This window comes from Zonotrichia leucophrys, chromosome 3, assembly GCF_028769735.1.
Source record: "Zonotrichia leucophrys gambelii isolate GWCS_2022_RI chromosome 3, RI_Zleu_2.0, whole genome shotgun sequence".
Classification (NCBI taxonomy): domain Eukaryota; kingdom Metazoa; phylum Chordata; class Aves; order Passeriformes; family Passerellidae; genus Zonotrichia; species Zonotrichia leucophrys.
In genome coordinates, this window is record NC_088172.1 from 16,394,823 (window position 1) to 16,417,313 (window position 22,491).

Consider the following 22,491-nt stretch of genomic DNA (forward strand, 5'->3'; position numbering starts at 1 on the left):
GGAAGGCAGCTATGACAACGTTCTGCTTCCAGGAACACTTTTGAGCAAACTGGGTCACTTTTGTAATACTGAGGATGCAGAACCTTTTTGCCCTTATTGAAAAAAATAAAACAGAAAAAAAAAAAAAAAAAAAAACCAAGCAAACAAAAGGAAAAAAAACCAAACCCAAAACATGTCACACACACAAAACAGGTAAAACCTATAACAGAATTTCTCATTCGGCTCACTTTTTTTTTTTTCTCTAAATCAAACGGAATTTTCCTTTAAAAAAGTAAAAATATAAAAAACAAAGATACATTAGAATATCCTACTGTCCAGTAAATGTCTTATAGGCATTTGGAGGAAAAAATGCATCAAGCCCTACCTTTGACAAAAAGTAAGCACCCCAATGTTCCTTTCATACAAAGGAATGCTGCTTCTAGTGCTGGTGATTTGAATTATTCCCATCACCACAATTTGAATATGCATTATTTGTCTTCAGATATATAATCATAAATCTAGACTAATGCTGAAAAAACAAATTCTAGTGAGAATGCTGTGCCATTGATATGCTAAAACCAGCATATCATGAGAAGGCAAACTAATCTTTCCATTTACTTTGTAGGCTGGATGCTTGATGCTTAACACTAAGAAGTCCAAATACCCTTTTTATCACTTATAACAGAAGAAACCTGTAAAATGCCTTTGGTGCATCAGCTTATTGTATGAATGTTTTAAAGAAACTCGCTAGTAATATAGGAAATAAAAGTGGGCTTTTTTCTGTTGTTTAATACTCCAAGTGTCACTTCATTCTTTAAAGGGGTTAGAACAGAGGAGGGGGAAAGGGGAGGAAGTCTTACTTAATTTGTTGCATATGTCCCAACGTGTTATACAACTAAGTGTATTATACCAGAAAACTAAAGCAGTCTGCACCGTAGCAAACTCTGTGTAACTCAAAATAGGAGGATAATCTGGCCAGAAGCAAGTCAAAATTTCAGTAAAACTTCCTCTCATATTATATATACACACACTTAACAAGCTACATCGAGTGTCCTTTCATATTCCAAAAGAAATACATTGCAGACACCAAACATACTGTACTTTTACTTAAAGGCTTCATCAAACCATATGTGCAGACACTTGAGAAGATGAGAGTGTCAAGCTTCCTAGGGTCCTAGAGTCAAAGAAATTCTGCTGCCCCCCACTGCTAAGTAAGTGCACTCCTTCCACGGGGGGCAACATCTGCCGATCCGTCATGGTTCCACTTGGCGAGGACCCCAAGAAACTTCCTTGGGAAGAAACGATTTTCTCAGGACTGGCAGCCAGTTTAGGGGATGTGGAAAAGTTATATCCATAGAGCGCACAGGGACTGTGCAGTCTAAACGTGTTGTAGGAGCCTTGGTGGGTCTGGTTAGTGGTAAAGGCATTGCTGGATGGGGAGGGCATGATGTACTGGAGCTGTGGAGACATCCCTGAAATCTGCATGGATAAGCCAGTCTGCGGGCAGCTGAAGGCATCCCCGTCGCTGCCGCTCATGGACATATTCACAGTTGTGCTGCTGGACACGCCGACGTAGGAGGGAGTCCTGGGGGCAGCGAAGGTCTCGCCGGCCTGGCTGGTGAGCCGGTTGTAGGTCTCAGCCAGGGAAGTGCTGTACCTGTTCAGCGCCAGGCCGGAGCGCGCACACGCGGTGTAGTCAGCCGGGGCAAGGGTGCACAGCTGGCTGGTGTTGGGGCTGAGGTGGAAGGCTGGAGAGGAGCAAGGGGAGCCCGGTAAAAGGTGAGGGTGGGTAGATGGCACTCCACTGCCAGATCCCTGGAGTAAAGTAGAGGAACCTGCATTTCCTGGAAGAGAATGTTACAGTGTAAGAAGCGCATTGGGAAAGGTTCGCTTCCTAGGTGAAAGATCAAGACCTTTGTCTTTTATAATAACCCTTGAGATGAAATCCAACTCATATTAATTAAAAACTTTTACATACATGTGCAGGAAAATGTGTGAGTGAACCACATGCATGTTTCTAAATAAACAACTTGACCAAGAAAGAGAATTGAAGTTATGTTTTTACAACCATCGCTCAGTAATTAGAGCTCCTGTCCAAAAGGTTAACTGCTACTTATATGACATGGAAGGAAATTTCATGGCAGTTAAGATGTAGCCAAGTGAGTACCCCATCACAGGAAGCCTTCTTCAATATTATGAGTTTTGGCTTGTCTATGCTCTTGCTACAGTGCAGAATGTGTTTCAAGTGCTCTGTGCCTGTCACTGTCAGAGCACCAGCTGAGGAACCAGATCCTTAGCTCAGAGGCTCTCACAGACAACAGCTTCGGGAAAATTCCCAACTTCAGAACAAAAAAACTTCTGACTTCAAACCAAAAAAATTCTGAGAACAACCAAAAAATTCAGAATAACTTCAGGAAAAGTGAGGGCTGTACAGTGCACATAGCTGCTTCATTTCCGGAATGGGTAGGTTTGCAGAAAACTGTTTGGAAATTGTTCATTTACTGATATCAGAACTTTATATTACAAATACCAGTGCTGAATGCTCCTGAAAGCACAATGCTTGCCACAGGTGAAACCTTTTCTCAGGACTGAAAGTTTCCCAGCTGCAAGGAAGACCTTCTTTTCTTAAAATACTGCATTTTCCTGAAAACTGAGCATGGAAAAATTAACTGGGGCCTTTTACAGTCTCCCAGGCAGAAGACACTTAACAAGGAAGATGTCCTGTTTATGAATCACACTAACAATCCAACAGCTTGATGCTGCAAAGAGAGAAGTTCTGTCAATAAGTTAACAGACTATCATAATAGATGAGCCAGAAAAAAGAAAAACACATTATTAAAGATCACTGCCTGCTGCTGCTTCTCTGTTAACAGGACACCAGAATCACAAGGCATCCTTAGGCACTGCCACATTACAGAAATGATAAGACACATTTTTCTTTTAATCTCCATCAGTGCCTCTGCTACCTGAAGATGGGCACTTTCAGCATTAACAACCAGGACAAATTTCTAATGGGGTCTTTCACAAAGTCTCTGTGTCCAAGGTATAGATGGCTAAAGATTTTACAAGTTTCCATTCCCAGAATATCAAGAGTAACTTCAACAATCTTCTTAACCTCAGGAACCAGCAGAAAAGGAAGTGAGAAGCTCAGGGCAGCGGTTCCCCTGCTCCCAAACAATGCTCCTACACACAAACAGCCAATAAAGCTTGTCAGTCTCTTAAATGGATTAACTGCATCATCAGTTGCTTTCCAGTCTTACACAGTCTGACAAGGTATTTCAGGTCTCATTCTATCTTCTCATTAAAGGCCTTTTTGATGAGACCATCCTTCACCCCCAAAACTCTGCCGACACTCATCCAATGACTTGGCACAAACCTTCCTTTCAGTTGCCCACATCAAGCACTGATACACAAGATTTCTCAAAGGAGTGAAGCAAAAAGTTGACAAAAGCAATTTTTCTGAATTTCTCTATGTTCTGAGTTTTTGCTCTGAAGATGTTTAACAGCTTTGCAATCAATACATTATCAAGAAACCTGACTGGATGTCTGTAAATTTGGTAGCAGAAAATGCAAAGAATTGGGAGCAAAATGTTTGATTTAGCTGGGAAAAGGCCAAGAGGTTTTCTATGTGCATTGGTGTATAATCAGGAAATAAAAGAACTCAGAAAAGAGTAGAGGTTCCACACTCTGTCCAAATGGACCATTGAAATATTTTTCTCATTCATGATACTACCTGCACAATGGGAAAAGTGGAAACAAAGGTTTTCAACAAAGAGTGAAGAGCAGCAAAAAGCAAAACAGAGAGGTGATGCATTTCTTTAAGCTCTAGGATGCAGAAAAAGTTGTTGACCTGTTTACTGAACAATTTTCAGGTCTTTAAGATCATGAAGAGGTTCTAAGAAGAAAAAAAATTAGGCTTCCTCCTATTTATTCATTGCTTAAAAGAACATTTCTCCTCTCATTCCATTTTAATTTTTTTTTCTTAAAAACACAAGTAACTCCTATGCTGCAGTTTGGATGTGTACAACAGAATTAATCTCTAAGTGATCTCTACCTTTTGTATCTAGCCAGAGCATAACACTAAGGAATAGGTCATTCAATCCTTAAATAACTGGCATTCTCCTCCACGTCATCTGATTTTTCTTTACAATCTAACATTTTTATTGCCACGGTGGTTGAGTTAGCATTAGTTTTCTAACTTAGAATAACTCTGATGAGAGGGGATGGCTGCTCTATGGTTAGTTGGTTGTTTTTGCCTTGTGAGTGACACATTTACTTAGAGTTTTTTAAAGTATGATGGGCAAAGTTTCATCTTTCATTTTTGTTTTGAAAGAGCCCAAAGACACTTGTTACCTTGTTTAGGTATCCCAGGTATGTCTTCAAATGTAAGTGTCCTCAGAGAAGGTCTCCAGAAGGCATAAGACTCTACCAGAGCTTCCAGTCCCATTCTATTTAGAACAAAAGAATCATGGTGTCATGAAAGCAAGCTGTATTTTGCCACACATCTCTGGATACTCCACCTCAGAAACATATAGGCATTTCAGGAATATTTACAAGTTGATTTTACTTTTTAGAAAAGATCCTTACAGCCCATCCGTGAGACCACAGGGACCTGCAACCACTGGGCTGCACAAAGTGTTTTCCAATTCCACAGGCCTGGCTCTCTATTTCAATATTTTGGGCCTTTTGGGAGGGCTGTTTGAGTGGGAAGATTTGACTAAAATGATTTTAAATGTTTTGCTAGTATATTTCTTAAAGAGACCATTCCTCTGGCAGTTAAAGTTTTAACTGCCAGAGGAATGATCTGCTATTTCTTCCTAGAATAAAGGTGATTCACTGGCAACTTCTATTAAAACAGGATTCCCAGTCACTACTGATGAGCTGGAAAATTGCACTTAGAACATGAGCAAGGCAAGGATGTACAGCTATTTTGCTACCAAAATCATGTGTAAAAAAAACAATGTTGTTTTGCTAAGCAAAATACCTTTAGAAACTAAAAGTTTTAGCTCATTTTTTTGCAATAGTGTCCTGAGAAATCAGAACTGTGTAGACAATGGTGTCAGACACTATTCAGAAAACTCTCTGCTTCCTGAAGATAAAGGCCCATTTGTTTTCTGACAATTATTTATGAATAATACACCTCAGAGGTATACAAACTTAGAGGTATAATTTTGGTGTTATTTTTGGCTGCTGGGCCCCAGAGGCCTGTTGAGTATCAGCATCAGGCACACACCAAATACAAGTGCTTGCCTTTGAGCAGCAGTATTTGTAAACTTGAATTATGCAAATAGACCAGTCTGAAGCAACCGGCATGTTCTGGTACTACTCCTTCCCGCAGGAACACAAATGCCTGTCAGGAAACATTTATAAAGCGTTTATTAGCTGAACCTGGCCTAAAAAGATAGCCTTAATTTTCTGCAGTAATGGTGAATTTTCATTTCTAGTTAAAGCGGAGATAAAAGCCACCTCCTGGAGGAGTGTAGCCAAGGCGATAATTTATACAAGATGCCTTTGAACAATTTCCACATTTTATCACCACCCTAATTTGCGCTATCAAATGCCCAAGTTTATTTAACAAAACAGTTATGGTTTTCCCAAAGTATTTAAAGGGAGAAATTCTGGTCCTTTCCTGAGTAAAAGATTTTATAGGGTCAAACTTCAGGCCCAACTGAAGAATGAAACTATTCTCAGCACCTAAAGTCTGTTGCACTTTGCAAATGCACTGGGAATGTTTTTAAAAGGTGAAGCTACTGATTTCTGTAAAATGGCCCATGGGACTGAACAGGAATGACCTAGAAGGGCATATTTTTAATTAAACTGAATTACTGCACGCAGCAGTGCAGAGTGAGATTGCTGCATAAAAACAATATTGAAAAGTTTGGTATAATTTAACCACAGTATTTTTTTAACCTTGTTGCAGACTAAAATGCCTCAATGATAAAAACACCAGCTAGAACAATGAGGATAACAGAACCTTAACATTTAATTTCAGTATTTAGTAACAGAGCAAAACAATAATCTGCTGAGTATAGCAATAGAAATTTTCCCTGACAATTAAATTTCTGAGCTGAATTGCCAAACATACTTATCCAGTAATGCAGACTACAAAAAAAAACCAGTGACACTGACTTCAGTGAAACAATGTCAATTTGCAACAAACAAGAGTTTGCAGAGTCAATTCTGTAACGAGTGTGTTTGTAGAATAAAAACACCCAGATCTCATCTAAAGGCTGCTCCAAAACATTTTAGAGATGCTGGCTCTTCCTTCAGAACTTCCCTTCCTAATCAATTTCCATTTAAAATAACTTTCAATCAAAATATCTTGCTTTTTTTCCCAATGCCTGAACCAGACTGTTCCTAGCAGCCAAACAAAAACCTCCTCTCTGGATACACCCAGTCCCATAACTGTATTTGTGTGGTTGCAGATGCAGCATTCCTACATCCTCCTCAGATAATTCCAGAGCTGTCCTGCCACATCAAAACCTGTTCAAAACTAATTTCTGAACAATTCTTTCCTTGCTGTCTAAAAGGATATCTTCTCTTGTTTCTCATGGAAGAAATTCTAGGTCCATTTAAATTTGCACTTTTCAGAGGACCAGGGTTTCACACTTAGGAGATTCCATAGTGCATATTTCATAGTTCTGCAAACAGCAAGCACAGCAGAGACACTGCCTAGGGGAGAGAGAGCTTTCAAACAGGGCGCATATGGCAACCCTTCTTCTTCCCAAAGTACACACAGCATGTTTTGCTTCTTCAGTCACTGCATTTACCTGGAAGCTACTGTGCACTTCATTTCTAACCAGAAACCTACAAAAGAGGGCAAAGCTCTATATATGTGAGTGGCCAGAACATGGATTCTTATTTCTTGCTAGAAGACAAAATCTCAGACATACTAAGAAGAATAGAATTCATACAGTGAATGTCTGTAAATCTTTGCAACTACGTCATCCCTTCTATAAGTAGTCATTTTCCAGAAACTACTGTCATTTACTGTCCAGCTTCAGGTTTTATGTAACTTGGGTTTTATGTAAAACGGGCTTTAATGCTGCAACTTCTGCTAACAGAGAAGCTCAATAAAACAACTATCAAAAAGAAACTCTCTGATCATTCCTACCAGCACAGTTTGCTCCCTTCTCTGCAAGGCCTGGTCATAAATATAGCAGCTGCAGACACCAAACACAATGTGGTAGCTGGAACTGATGTATACTATACACCACAATGAAACACTGCTTTTTTTTTTTTTTTTTTTTTTTAGCTGAAATGGTTTAACATACAATTCAAAACAGGCTTAAGTAGCTTGCATTAAAGTCATTGGATAAAATACCTCATTGGCACTGGCAGCCTGGACCAGACCTAAGTCTCCACTTTGCACTACACAGATTTCCCACTGCTATTTTGAAAGATTCACAGATCAAGAGAGAACAAGCAATTAATCAGTCCATCCACCACAGAAGAGGTGGCAACCAGCCTCATTTCAAGGTCTTCTATAGCCTGCTAGGAAAGGTATTCATCTAGGAAGTGGATTTAAAACTCTTTAGACGAAACAGACACTTGAATACAGGTCTCCCACCTCTCAGGCAAGTGTACTAAACATAAGGTTACTGCACAAACCAGTTTCTCCCCCTTAACGGGGAAACAGTCATTAACCCATCCTATGTGCCCCTTACTTGCAGGAGAACCTGAGCTTGTAGTTTGACAATGGCATCTGCAACTTGTCTCCAGCCAGGAGAAAGAGGAGATTTCAAGCACAGCCTGAAATCACGGACCTGAGTATACATTAAGTCCATTTGCAGCCTCCATGGTGTGTCAGTGCTTCCACTGAAAGGAAACTTGAGCACATGAGTCAAGCCAAGTGCCAGTCTGTTCCTGACCTAGATGGTCAGAGGTGTAGCAATGGCGATTCCCCACAGAGAACATTGTTGGGAAGTCTGAGTGGTCCCTCAAGGAGTCTGAGTTCTCAAATTAGTTTGTCTGTAAGTACAAGTGCTGGCTTTGAACAGCCTCCACAAACTGATCCTGTCAGCAGGAAGCAGCCCAGCTCCTCCCCAGCACCTACCTGTTACGGCCCGAATCTCTAAAGCCTTTGGCGAATGGGTTCCTATCGATCTTCAGACGAGTTATCTGTGAATATTATTAAGAAAAATTATTACCTGTAAACTCAGATAAGTAGCACAAAAACCAACTCTACTGACAGAAAAAAAAAAGCTGACAGAGGAGATATCTTCATATTTGAATGGTTTTAGATTGCTGTCCTGAAACATAGCAAAATAAGGACCAATCTTCTGATCATTATTTTTGCATGTCCCTGGAGAAGCTAATAGGTATTTAAAGCTGCCAAATGGCAGTAGGAATTACTGAGAAAAAACTTCAGGCAAAAGTCATTCTTCATTTAAGAGAGTTCACTGTCTAACTGCAATAAAATTTAAATTAAATTTTATTTCTGTACTGGTCAAGAGGGGAATGTGAAAAGAGAGATTATCTCTAGGTTATTATCCTCCATGAAAAAAAAAAACAAAAAAACAAACCAAACAAATCTACCAAAAACCCAGCAAAACACACCACACCCCAAATAACTGTAATTTAATTTAAAAAATGAGAAAATCACCAAAAACTTATATTTCAGTATTTACATAGCTCTCCTGCTCCTCTCTTTGTGAAGTTATCAATGAGTATTTCAAAATTTCAAAAACCACAGCTGCAATAATTTATACGGAAGTAATAAAATGTCACAATAATAACTATGTATGCTGAAACTTAAACGAGAGGTAGAAAGAGCTGAGTGATACAACCTGCAGTTCACTTTTGACTTTGAATCCATGTGGACCCAGATAAATTGTCCTTAATAATAGAGGCTGAATGCAGTTAATAAAAACAACTGCAACTTTCTTCAGAACTCAACTTCTCTGTTAAGGTCCTGGGAGTATTAAAAGCACTGGAGTCAAGAACAAAAGTGCTTTAAAAAGTCTCTGCTGACACATATTCACATGTAAAGGTACAGAAACACCTTTAAAAATTAGACTGCTCTTTGCCTTGTTCTTCAATACTGTTTTTATAATCAAGACACCATTAAGCATGCTAATTGGACTGTGTGATCTTAATAATAAGAAAGATTTTTTTTTTACATGCAGCATCTCTGAAGGCTCAGCTGCAGCCTCCAGGCACTACAACAATACTAACAGTGAAAACAACTTGTAGTAAAAAATAGATAGCTCTATTTTCATAAGTGATATAATGACAGCGTCTACTTTTCTCCTATCTCTTACATCTCTGGTCTGCTCTGAAAAGCCCATAAAGTGCTAACCAGAAAGCCTGAATTACCTGTTGATTTTGGTATGCTGTGACAGTAGTGAAGACTGTCTCGGGGAAGGAGAAGGCTTTCACCCCCTCTCCCGAAGGGATGGGCTTGACAGGGGACAGATCATCGCCACAGTCTTTTCGGATGACGTGGACACGAGGCTGATATTTATGCATAGAGTGAAGGATAATCTATGCAGTCATGCAAGGAAAAAGATAACATTTGTTAGAAAGGACACCCTGCTGTTTCAGGACTAATAGCTTTTTGGAACAGATTATGGTATGTGTTTACCATGCCACTTACTGGAAATCAAATGTTTTCCTTAACCTCTGAAGGTTCTTGTTACAGTAGTCTAATCCCTGTGCATTTATGTTATTACCAACCCTAAGCTTTTAAAAATTACGACTGAGGAGCTCCAAATTCAGAGATTGGCTCATTTGAAACTGGCTCAAAAAAAGGAAAAAAAAAAACCAAAAAACAAAAAACAAAAAGAGAATTCAGGAATGAAGTCTAGGTCCCACTAGAATTATGAAAGTTTTGTCACTTTTTTCCACTGAAGTCTGGATTTGACCTAACAGGATTAAAAGCAGCAGAAATTTGCCTTTTGTTTTTGGAATCTTCAGGATGTACTATTAGAGCAATTTTTTCCTTATATTCCAAAGGCTGGAAACAAATCTTGGTTGGAACACAAGCTGAGACTCTCACACTCCGAAGAAGCATAAAATTAAGAGTAAAATTATAACAAAATCCAAAACTCCAAAGTGTTACTAGCAATCAATCCATAAAATAGACAGCGAATTTCAATTAAAAGGCCCTCCCAGCATACAAAAAACCCAATCAAAAATAAATCATAAAAGAGGAGTGGATGCATACTGCATAAATTAAACACACAGATACCTCTTGGTACTGTACCTCAATTTTAAATGAGATTTAAAATACAGAATTTTTCCTCTATTTTACTCCACTTCAGCTAACCACTATTAAAATAAAAAATTTCAAGAAAAAAAAAATTGAAGTTCAGCTGTTATTGTTGGAAGACCTAAGAAATTAGTAACTTGATAAATAAATAGTCCTATGGCTATTGGCCTGTGGAACCACTAATCAACATTCTGGGGAAGCTTTTTAATTTCCTGCTCCTTGAGTAGGTTCAGAATGTGCGTGTGCTCAAGCACTCAACAGAGCCCCTATGTCAGACACCATGGAAGTTCATTCACCCAAATTATATAGAGGACATTACATTTGTTTGGATAAACTAGAGTTTGACTAGTTTAATACACTTGGTCCTGGCCAGATTACATGACCCTGTTTTGGTAAGGCCAGTTTCTGGATAATCAGGGGTTTTATTAGCCCTTAAGTAAGGTTTTGACCATGACATCACAGGCTCAAATTAATTTGCTCAGGGAGTGTCCTATGGATGTTCTCATATGAGGTCTTTTTGGAGTTTCTGAACAGAGCAAGATTTTTTATTGTGCAAAAGTGTTTTTTCTTTTACAACACTCCTTTCAGTTCTCCAATGGCAAAGATCTACAAAATGAAAATGCAGAGAGGGCAGCACATTCCTCACCCTGTTTCCCTGTGAACACCCAGTGGTGCCAGGGGAGATGCTGGTGCAACAGAAAAAAGAAATTATCAAGAAAAGATGTTGCACAGTTCATATCCACTGCAATTCTGTGCCTTGCCATTTGTCTGGGTGCCACTGAGCATGCCATGTTCTCTCCCACACGGATTACTTGACCCCATCAGCTCTGTGGTGCAAACCACTGCTGGCCCACACACCAGTGATAACCCTGGCAGCTACAAAGAGCTCTGCTCACACACCAGAACAAGTGATATCAAAGCAGCACATGGATGAACACCTCCCACTGCTTATCTGGGTGGCTATTACAGCTAAACTGATCCATGTCATCTCCTAGGAACAACCTGTCTGGCCTCTGTCTTTTACTGAAATTTTCTGTGCTGACGTGCTGTTTTGGCAATTAGCAACTCCATAGCAATATTTTTTTCCTTGACTTTGTACCATGTCTTCTAACAATGGGATCTTTGTTCATGATCTGAAGGACTCCAAACTCTAAATAATGCATAACTGCAAAGCCCTTGTGAATTAAAATGCAACATTTGAAGACAGGACATAGAAGGAGAAGGAGATGCAACATCTCCACTCCAAAAACAATCTAGCTCTATTATTCAAAGCATCACCTAAAGCTACTGTAAAGAAAAAGCTAAGGGAAAGGAGACTTTGGCATTTTATTTCACAGGGCTTTCACATTTAAAAGCACCAATGGGATCTAACAGTTTATCTGCAGTAACAGCAACTTTCCCTTCATGCCCTTAAAATCCAACACAAAAAACCCCAATCAGAAATCTCACTATGTTCCCAAATATGAACTGGCATTACATTCAACTCACAGCTGAAGAGCCTGCCTCTCTCTACAAATCCTCACAGAACAAGATGAAAACACTTCATGCGGAAATAAACCTCTCACAAAAAGTAAAATTAAACTTTGGCCACAGCAGCTGTCAAGAAATAGTGATCAGACAGAGGACACTGCAGGTAGGAGGCAGAGCAAAGGCCACCAGAACTCCTGCAGCCACACAAAGCTGGGATTACCTCTGCAATGGCTTTTGAGAGCTGCTGCCACGATGAGGCCTCAGAGCTGGCCCTGAGCGTGAGCACCACCATGGCACAACCATTTCAGCCAGAACAAATGAGAGCCAGAAACTCCTTCACAGGGGAGACGCCAACCCTGCAGCCACTTGGCTGTGCCAAGACTACACGGTCACCTCCGCACTACCGACACACTCCTTGCTGCTGATTTTGCTGAAAATCCTCCTTTATCCTCCCTCCAAAGCACAAGCGCAAGCACGCAGGCTCTCTGCAGCTGGGGAAGTGTGTGGGGCTGAGGAGCACAGATTCCCTCTGTACTAGATGAAAACTGCAAGTGCAAATACTGATGTTTCACAGCTTTTCATTGTGACAAGCACATATAAGTGCCCACTGACTGTAAGCAGAGCTCGCTACTTGGAGCCAAGTCTGGGCAGAGTTACAGCCCGCCTCTGCTTCCAGCCTCGCCCCACTTTCAAATGGGGAAAAAACCCACCCCAACCACCAAGGAACAATTAACACACTAACAGCCTCATTTTCACTAAAAGTTAAAAGATGTTCCTCTGCATCAAAAAATACTCAGTTGAAAAGCATGGAAAATAGCATAAAAAATGTTGACTTTTCCCCTCCACTGAAATTCAGTTTAAAAACTGCATTGAAATAGAAAAATTAGCCAGCTCTAACCAGCCAGAGGGAGAGACTGCTTTTACAATGCAGCACTCACTCCACAGATGAGAGAGGGATGAGAGGCATTAACAAAGAGCATCCAGACCATGCACTTTTCAGTGACAACTGCAAAATCCAGGTTTACTTTTCCTTAGTTTCACAACTTAGATGAAACACATAAAAGCTATAGTGTGTGTCTTAATGACTCTATAGTATTTCCAAAGCAGGAAATTCACTCTGAAACTTCTGTTGAGATCAGAAACACACAAGGAAAACATGTCTGTACAAATTTTGCTTCATGTCCGCAAACTACAAGTGGAACCCATGTATCAGAGAGTGTCCTATGTGCAGATTCTTCAAAAACCTCTGAGCTCAACAGCACTATAAAACTGCACAGTCACAAAGTCCCACTTGAAATGCTGATGAAAACAGCAGCAGGCAGCATGGAACCTGGAAAGTGCAGTGAGGCTCTTAGAGATGGCTGGTCTCCTTCCACAGAATGCTAATCCCAGGGCAACACGATGCAAGGGGAATGAACTGGCTGCCACCAACTACTGCCACAACATAAATACTGCACACAAATTCTACCTTAGAGCCTGTTTGCAAATACTGTCTCTATTCCCACTGACATGAACCACTTCCCTCAGAGATCCTGAGAGCTGATACTCTAGAATAGGTAAAAAGGCTCTAGACTGACATAATGCAAGCTCCCTACCTCAAAGCCTTCAAGATCAAAACCGACCCCCAGAACTTTAACACAAAAACTCTGCAAAAGCTTACACCTCCAACAAGCACAGGAAGCATAAAGGGACAAGTTCAACAAGGATTAAATTGCCAGAAGCAGAAAGCAGGGAAAGCGTTCCCAAAGAACAACAGCTAAAGGCCAATGCTGCTTGGTGGAAACCCCACTGAGGTTTCTCTGAACCACTCTGCCTACACATGAGAGGAAAAAAAACTACTGTCTAATAATCTAAAATATACCCCATGTCCCATAAGGGGTGGGAGAGTCAGAACTTCTGATATAAGAGTAAATATTGGAGGGACTCTACAGCCTTGACTCCTAGCTCTTCTAATTCGCCATCCATCCCCTGGTACCCTCCTGAGAAAAATAGTTTCTTCTTGCTTATGAGAAACAATTGGTTTTTTTATATTCATCACAAAATATGATTATTCGTTTTCCATTATTGCTAGAGGCATTCAGAGGCTACATAGCTTTTTCAATACAGCATTCCACACTACCATAGCTTTAAAAGAAAAAATGTACCCATTGGAAGAGACACTTTTCTGCTTTCTGCTTTTGCCTTTTCTGGTAATTATGAATGACATGTTTGCAATTTTCCAGATTTGAGAAATATGAAATTATTTTACAGTCATCCTTCTTTTGTCCTTTTATTTTAATACTTAAATTTCCATTTTGGGGAGGAGGGGCACTGCCATAGCTCTGAATCAGTTCAATGTGTCTCAAATCACTGTACTTGAGCTTTGCTTCACTCGTTTCCAAGCCAAAATAGTTAACTAAAGACCAGAAAATTTATATCCCCCCGTATTACAAATAATGGTCTGCTGTGTATACTACACAGGTTTCAGTTCAGAATAAACACAAAGCTAAAATCTGGGATGGAATAAAAGAATAACACAATTCTCTGCATAGCTGAGATTTTATCACAGGGCAGTTTGCAACTGCAAGTGCATGGATGGACCACACAGTACCCGCAGATCGTCCCTCTGCACCCACTGAGTACAAAACCCAGCGCACTGCTGGAAAAGCAACATTTTATCCATTTGCATCTGCTTCACTTTCAAATCCCTTACAACAGACTCAGGAAAACAAGTCTCACTTGAGAGGAATCACAAATACACAAATGCTGGGGAAACTAAAGGAACTTCATGTGCTAACCTGAACTCAAATGGACACGGCCAAATAAGACCCCATAACTGTAATTCTGGAAAGAAGCAATATAAAACCTCTTTTGTACTGTCCTAAGAAAAGCACTGCTAACTTAAGAGGCATGAATACCCCCCCATTTCTTTTAAGGAAGAACAAAATAAAATAATGAAAATTATTGCACAAATGGAAGTCTTTTTATCCTTGTTATCACATTTGTTAGGTCAGCCATGAGCCTGTATTCCTGCCTCTGATCATTGCATTTTCAAACACAAATTAGGGAGAAAAATCTCTGACTATGTATTAGCAAAATACCTGGCTCAATGTCACAGAGCTACAACCATACCGAAAGATGAGTGTGGTATCTTTGTGCTCCGTGCCAGGTATATTTTCTTTCACTCCTTTCCTTGCAGGAGAAAGTGTCCTGGTTAATAAATTGGGTTACGCTAAGGACAATGGAATCCACATCCTGTCTCAAAACTTTCCTCTAACATCTTAAAACTCTACCACTTGGAACTCGATGCTTCTTCTGAAAGGATGCCAACATTTGTCATTTATTACAGGGGTTTGTAAAATCAAAGACTTCACCCCGACTAAAAACAATCCTCATTTTTTAATTATTTCTTAAGGTGTCAAGTAAAACTATTTTAGGGATTGCTGGAATGATACTGGCTTACATCTGTCATGTTTCAACAGTTTTGAAGAGAAAAGGAAATATTAACATAACACATTTTGTCACATTAGATAATGTCATAACTAAACAATTTAGAACTTGCAAACAGAACACTCATACTGCATACGTCTTCGCCAGCTTTTCCAGAAGTAATGAGCCTCAGCTGTGAAAGGGTCTTGCTTCATAAGGTATGCAATAAATCATCATCGGAGCAAACCCAGCTCCCATGTTGTTCGTTTTTGACTGCAATTATTAACACCTCACGGGATTTCACACAAACGTTTAGGTTAAGAAAATACTTAAGTGTATTTTTATTCACGTGAAGTTATTACACACTACTAATGTTTCTCCTAGCCACTTGTGAATTAGAGTCCTTTTCGATCGGAGGAGAAGTTGCGAGTAACATGCTCGGTGGGAAATACTGAGAGCAATTCTGCCCCTCTGTATTAGGCAATTTAGCCTTGTAAAGTCTTACTTTGCAGAAGGAGTTCTCTATTTGAGGGGGGAGTAAAACAGCAGGCTCTAATAAGCAGTTAATTATTGGAGCAGAAAGTAAGAAGCTTTTAGATGTGGACAGTCAAGTTCCAAAACAACTCTGAAAAGTCAAGCCTATTTCTGGCACCCCGCAGCTGTATGTCAGAGCCTCTCAGGGCTGAGCAATGTGCCTACACATAATGCCACCGAGAAAGAGCAAGTACTCACATGCCCCTGATCATCCAGCTCGTTGTTGGTAAGCTTCAGTTTGTCGAAGCTGATCACTTGTCTCATCCATGTCTCCCCCGAGGCGGGTGAGTCAGGGTGAATATAAACCCGAGGCGGCACCGGGGAGTCAGCATTACCAGCCACCATCCACTTGGAACTATGATAGACATACCTGTAAAAAGAAAACAAATACCTCTAACCACTAGCACCAAAACAATCTATTAGACCCATTCAGCATGAATAAATTAGGGCCTATGCTTACAGCAAAAACCCATCAATTAGCAAAACATGAAAAAGCACAATTTTGCATAAATAAAAAGAAATTTTGTTTGTTTGTTTGTTTGTTTCAAAACATAGTCCTGGCACCTGCAAAAATAAAGCTAAAATCCATGCTCTGACCTGACCTTGCTCTTTCTAAAATCAGTCACAGTCTCAACACTAGGTTTCAAAATGAGCTTTAAACTGATGTCAGTTCATTGACTGCTACACAGCTCTGCTCTGAAAAGGCATCAGCAAATAGGGAAGAATCTGGTCCTTCTTTTATCAAATTGAGTAGTAATTCCATATTTGGAAGATTTATCATGTTGAGTCTAATACAAGACTCTATAAATAAAGCTATTGAAGGGAAAGATCATTATGATAGAGAAAAACAATGAAAGTATGAGAAACTATGCTCTTGATATTTCGGTAGACAATATTAATAGGCTTAAATAGTATTGCAAAAAAACTAAAAAAATGAAAACATGGAGTCTGTATTTCATTTGATAGGCCAGTGCTGACAAGATGATTTTATAACAAAAAATGTGCCTGCTTTGGTTAAAAAACCTATTTTGAAGGCAGGCACTTCACAAAGCAGTTTAAAAAGCATTAATTGAAAGTTATCTTTTTCAAGTACAGTAAAAATCCAGTAATTCAGCTGTATTTTTAAATGAAAACAAGAAAGACTTCATCAAATCATGTATTTGCACAATTCAGTTCCTTATTAGAAGACAAGCAACACAGTCAGAACAGAAAACAAAATGATCCAATGCAGGTGTCGCTCCATACAATTCAGATCAAGCTGAATAGCTAAGATCTAGAATGGTGGACAAATTCTCTCCTGCAGACAAATTCTCCACCCCAGAGCACTGTTGTAACATTTTTCATTTATTTTATATATCTTGGTTTATACTAAATATATGCTTTTCCTGGAAAAGTAAATAAACTTATAAATGCACATAAATAAAAATTCAGTGATAAATACACATTTTGAGCTACAGCGTAAGCTTCCAAATATTTATAAGATCAAATTTTGCTGGAAGTCCAGACCTATATGTAATTTTCTTCATTTCCATTAGTTTTGCTATCTGCTCTGTCAGCAGTCTAAAGACTAGGCTCCATGTGACTGCTGTCATTTCTATGAAATTTAAAGATCTGCAAGACAGTGTGTGAAACTGCACAAACAGCCAGAGTTGAAATAACAGACAGCAATAAAAAGCACAGAATAGAATGAGAAGCGGCACAAAGTAAAACATGTAAAACATTAACATTTAGTGGAAAGCTTAAAGGCATGAATACATGATAAAAGCTAATACATACTAATACATGAATTAAAAAATTTTTAGTTTGCCAGCTAAGAAAATACCGTCCTTCCTACAACTCTCATTAAGTTACTTCAGTTATCTGGGCACCATGTAGCACGCTGTGAAGACAGTGTAGGGTCAGTATGACTGTAATTATTTTAAATGAAATGAGGTTTAAACAATTCATACTCGGTATAACCACTTTTAATTTTTAGTATTAATATTTTAATCAATTTGGAATTATTACCTTGGTTTTTCTATGGATTTATGAATTGTTCAGACCTTCTAGGAATTATACATTTAGATTGTTAAGCAAATGCGCACAGGTAACACAAAGCGGAAAAAAAAAGCTTCCATTTGAACTGCGCTGCACTGGTACAAGGAAAAAAAAACTTTTTTTCCTTCTATGGCAGATACAGGAAATAATCCCCTGACTGTATATACTGAGCATCGTCAGCCCTGGTGTCTGGTGCCCCTTGTAGAAAAACTCAAAATCAAAAATGGTCCTAAGAAAGGTCTAATACACCACACAAGAAAATGGCAAAATAGCAGTCAATGAGGTAAGTACAGGAAAAACACAGGACAGCATTTGCTTAGGAAACAAGGCAGCATTCCTGCAGAACCAACCTTTTAATCATGGTCTGAAATATTCCTAGTTCTAGAATTAAATCTGCAGTGGTTTTCCCTACATTATGCTAAGTATAGGTTAAAACAATCAGACCCACAATTGGTAAAGACCTGATCCTGTCTCCTCTGAGCTACTCTGGCCAGGCTTCCCCCCTGGCTACTCTGGAGCATGGGATTGCATCTGGAAAGCAGGACCTTGGAAACGGCTTCAACTCACAACAGGAACTGCTGCGTTCCTTGCAATCCTGCAAACGTTTCCACAGGACAAGTGGCTTCTGCAGAGCCCAACCAGCTCCCTCGAAACACAACTACCCTCGAAACAGTGAGAGCCTAGCACAAAATTACTCTCGTAAATGTTCAGAGAACAACCTCTTTTGTTCCTCACATCATTCTCCAGACAATAATGCCATTAATTCTTTAAATAACAGTAATTAGAAATATTACCTTTTTTAGTTTAAGCTACCAAATATCACACTTTTAAAATTAAATTCTATAAGCTATTTGAAGCATGACTTACTTATTAAGTCACATTACATAGCTTGTAAGTTATTTAAATCAGATATCCATGCTAATAACGTTATCAGTTAATGGTAATACCATTTGGCACTAAAAAATGTACATTTTCATATTTATTGGTTAATAGGAAATAATTCCTACTGACAGGAGCAGGAATAAAATATTATAACATTTCCTGACTGCACTAGAACTGCACTCTGAAAGCCCAAACTGAGCGTCTGCCCGCAGTACATACACAGTGTGAGGCAAATGCATCATAAAGAGCTTCAACACAAATTTTAGTTGCCTTTGCATACTTGGTGCAATATGGTCTTCTAAAATACACTGGGATGAAAATAAGAACCTTCAAGGAGAGTTAAACATGATCTTCTGCTAATTTATGTTGTGTTAATATTTTCCTCCAACAGCCAAGCACCCTATGGCTTACATCATATGTTTTTTGCCTTAAAGTCACCATACCTGTATCTTTTGTTATCCACTGGCACAATATCCATAGCAATGTAATACTGCTGATGTGGGTCTAAACCTGAGATCTTCACTCTCATTGCAGGAAACATCCGCCTGAACATTGGAAAGAGAGAGGTCATTTTTAATACGAAACAGACTCGGGAATGGTTGTTTAGGAAAAGTAACCGCTTCGTGGGATTTTTCTCGTTCTTCCTTTTAGCCTACGGAGTCCTTTTGGACGATTATAGTTACATAGCCATGAAATGGCCCATTCGATATGTCAAAACAGATTTCTAAAGTGCATTTACTCGAACAATGCTTTGTATGTTTGGGGATACGCTTTGGGAGTACAGCTATTACCACATCATTTCAACTTTATTGTTAGACAGTAAATCATTTGGGTTTGAGACTTTACTTTAGCAGTACACACATTTAAAACCCATTTGAGATATTAGTAAGAAATGTATTCCTGGAGATGTGCAAACACCACCTCCACCCAGGAAGCCCAAGGCTTACAGAAAGGCAAATTGCCATTAAGGTTCAAGTGACAGCAGAAAAATGGTGTATCATTGCTGTAGCAGCGAATTAGAAAGCTAAATCTACGGTGATACAATTATAACACCGCAAGGATGCAGTTATAAAAGCCAATGTGCCATGCTCTAACCCAACAATATGGTCTTTATTGACACGGGACTTCCTGTCTGCAACTTACTAAAGGTGAAGTGCGAGAGCTACCCTGTCTTTGAAAGGTATAGTAAAACTTCTTTATTGAAAGCAGAAACGAACCTACGAGCAAATTTCTGAAAAAAAAATAAAACAAAAACGACAAAAAACCAAACGTTCAGGATTTAGATCCTTCTGTGGAGAAACGGATTAATTAACCAATGATGTGGTTTGAACATAAAACTGCCCTTAGCTCTTAGCTTGGCATGCTTTTTATCAGAAAATTTCTTGAAGCACCAAAAAAAAATTAAAAAAAGTCCTAACTGCACGCTAATAAAATACTCTTCTGCATTTTATAAACCTGAAAGTTATTCTAGTTTACTCAGTATTTACTGCTGTGCTAAAAAACATATATATTAAAACCCAATCCATTACGAGTAGTTACTGGAAACAAAAATCCTATCTCCGCCATTTCTGAATAAGCAGGAGGGTAAAAACCTGACTACGGCTAACTAGTTTTTGCTGTTATTTCAGTGCACCTGTAAGATAAAACAGAAAATCCCCGACTGGACTCTCTTTAAGACAAATGCAGCTTTGTGCTGTTTAAGACTGCGTTTCAATCATTAATAAAGCCTCTCTGAAAATGCAGACGGTAGCATATGGATTCAATAAAATATGTTTTTGTAATTTCTAATAAGTTCAAATACTTTTATACTTCCCAGGTTTTTACCATGTGTATCCCCTGGAAAGGGGAAAAGCTTCCCCCCAGAAGGGCACGGGGCTCCCAGACCTCGCCCTAATGAACAGGAAACCCGAAACGCCACATGCTCCCGTGCCCATCTAACATTATCGCCATCTACCTGCCTCGTAAATCTGGAGGGTTCCCCCGGTTCGGGCCCGCTTTGATGTGCCCGCCCGCCCGGGAGCGCGCGGGTGGCGGCCCCGCCGTGCCCGTTACCTTCCCGCCTTGGTGATGATCATCTCGGTGCCGATCTCGTGGAAGCGCTTCCAGAGCTCGGCGCCCTGCAGGTCCACGCGCGGCGCCTGCGGCGTGGGCAGCGGCGAGCCGGGCCGGGAGCCCTTGGGGGAGCCGCCGGGGGAGGCGGGCGGGGAGCCCGCCAGGAATCCCTCCTCGCAGCCGCCTGCGGAGAGAGCGGGGCAGCGATAGCGGCCGGGGCAGCGCCCACTTCGCCATCGGGGCGTCCCTCAGCACCGGCCGAGAGGCCAGGCCGCAGCCTCGGCTCCGGGGACGGGCGCAACTCGAGCGCCGGGACCGCGGCAGCACGGCCGGGCTGCCAGGGACCAGCTGCCCCCATGGCCACCACGCCGGGCCCGGGCCGAGGCGGGCGCAGCCCGTGCGGGGTGCGAGGACGGCGGCGCATTTCGTTTGGCTACGGGCTTCTGCTCTGTAGCGTGAAACTGCGCTCCCCTCCACACACAGCAAATTACCCACACACATATATGTAGGTGCTGTGTGTGTGTCTATGTGTATACATACATTTACATATGTATATATATATATATGTATATGTATTTGTATATATGTATGTATATATGCACACATAATTATATACATAGTTGCATATGCACTTTCAGCAGCACACATACACATATGTGTCATATAAGCTTTTGCCTTTCCTCGGAAACAGGGCTCGGGACAGCCCCCACCGTCGCTGCACCGCGCCGCGGCACCGACAGCCCCGCCGGCAGCCGCCCTGCCCGTGCCGGGGCCGAGGGGCTCCGCGGATCTCACCGCCAGGCCGGCGGGAAGAGTGGTGGGTGCCCACGCAGCGTGGAGAGACAGAAGGGATAACGGGGAATGAAAGCGCCGGTCGCGGCGAGGAGCGGGGATGCCGAGCCCGGCCGAGGAGCGGGGCCGGGCAGCGGCGGGAGCGGGAGCGGGGCGGCACTCACCGGCGGGGCCGCGGGCGGCGCAGCCCAGGTCCATGTCCCCGCAGGTCCTGCCGGCAGCGGCGGCGGCGGGAGAGCTCTTGGCGCAGCAGCCGCTGCCGCCTTCGTCCTCGGCCGCCTCGTCCTCGCCGCCCAGCTTCCTCCGCTTGGGCTGCCGCGGCGGCGGCTGCTGCTGCTGCTGCTGATGCTGCTGCTGCTTCTCGGCCCCGATGAGAGCCTCCACGGAGAAGGCGTGAGCCTTGAGGCTCATGGTGGTGCCTGGCGAGGACCGCCGCTTGTCGGCCATGCCCGCCACCCTAGAGCCCGCGCATCCAGGCGCCCCGCGGCCGCCGGCACCGGCACCCGCGCCCGGCCCGCAGCGCCGGCCGCCCTCCCGTCCTCCCGACCGCGCAGGCAAGGGGCTGGGGCTTTTCCTCGCCTTTCTTTTTAAATCCGAGTTATCAGCCAAGTTTTTTTTTTTTTTTTTCTTGGGGGGGGGGATTGTTTTGGGGTTTTTTTCAGTGGAAAAAAATTCTATTCCTTTCTGCAGATGCGTTCCTTCTCTTCCCCTCCTCCTCCTCCTCCTCCACGTTCTGCCCCGTCTGATGGGCCAGGCAGGGCTGACATGGGTAACAAACGCTCTGCGGACACAAATTAGGGCTTGTAATTGAAATTTGTTGCCTTGATCTGTCAGCACTTCCAGGCAGGAGACCTGTGGGAAGAACTCGCTCATTAGTGTCACTGCGGCGGCGGGGGCCGGGCGGAGCCGCGGGGCGGGGGCGGCGCGGCTCGGCCGCCCGCAGCCCAATCAGCGCCGCCCCGGCCCCGCCGCCCCGGCCCCGCCGCCCTTCCAGGGGGCCCCGCCGCCGCGGCCGGGGGAGCGCCCCGCGACCCGCGCCCGCCCCGCCCGGCCCGAGAGCCCCGCGGCCCCGGCCCGCGGCAGATGCGCCCGCGATGAACGCAAGGGGACACCCCCGCCCCCAG

At 41.8% G+C, this 22,491-nt stretch overlaps 1 protein-coding gene across 1 annotated transcript; it reads right to left on the reverse strand.

The window, feature by feature from the left end:
- Positions 1–525: 525 nt before the first annotated feature.
- TBX18 (T-box transcription factor 18) lies at positions 526–22,135 on the reverse strand. Its single transcript, XM_064707484.1, has 8 exons — positions 21,532–22,135; positions 20,576–20,759; positions 18,967–19,068; positions 15,803–15,974; positions 9,298–9,465; positions 8,036–8,100; positions 4,333–4,427; positions 526–1,823 (listed from the first exon to the last, which is right to left on the reverse strand). Exons 1-8 carry the CDS (start codon positions 21,812–21,814, stop codon positions 1,099–1,101), a joined length of 1,794 nt encoding a protein of 597 aa, XP_064563554.1. The 5' UTR covers positions 21,815–22,135; the 3' UTR covers positions 526–1,098.
- Between the last annotated feature and the right edge of the window lie 356 nt (positions 22,136–22,491).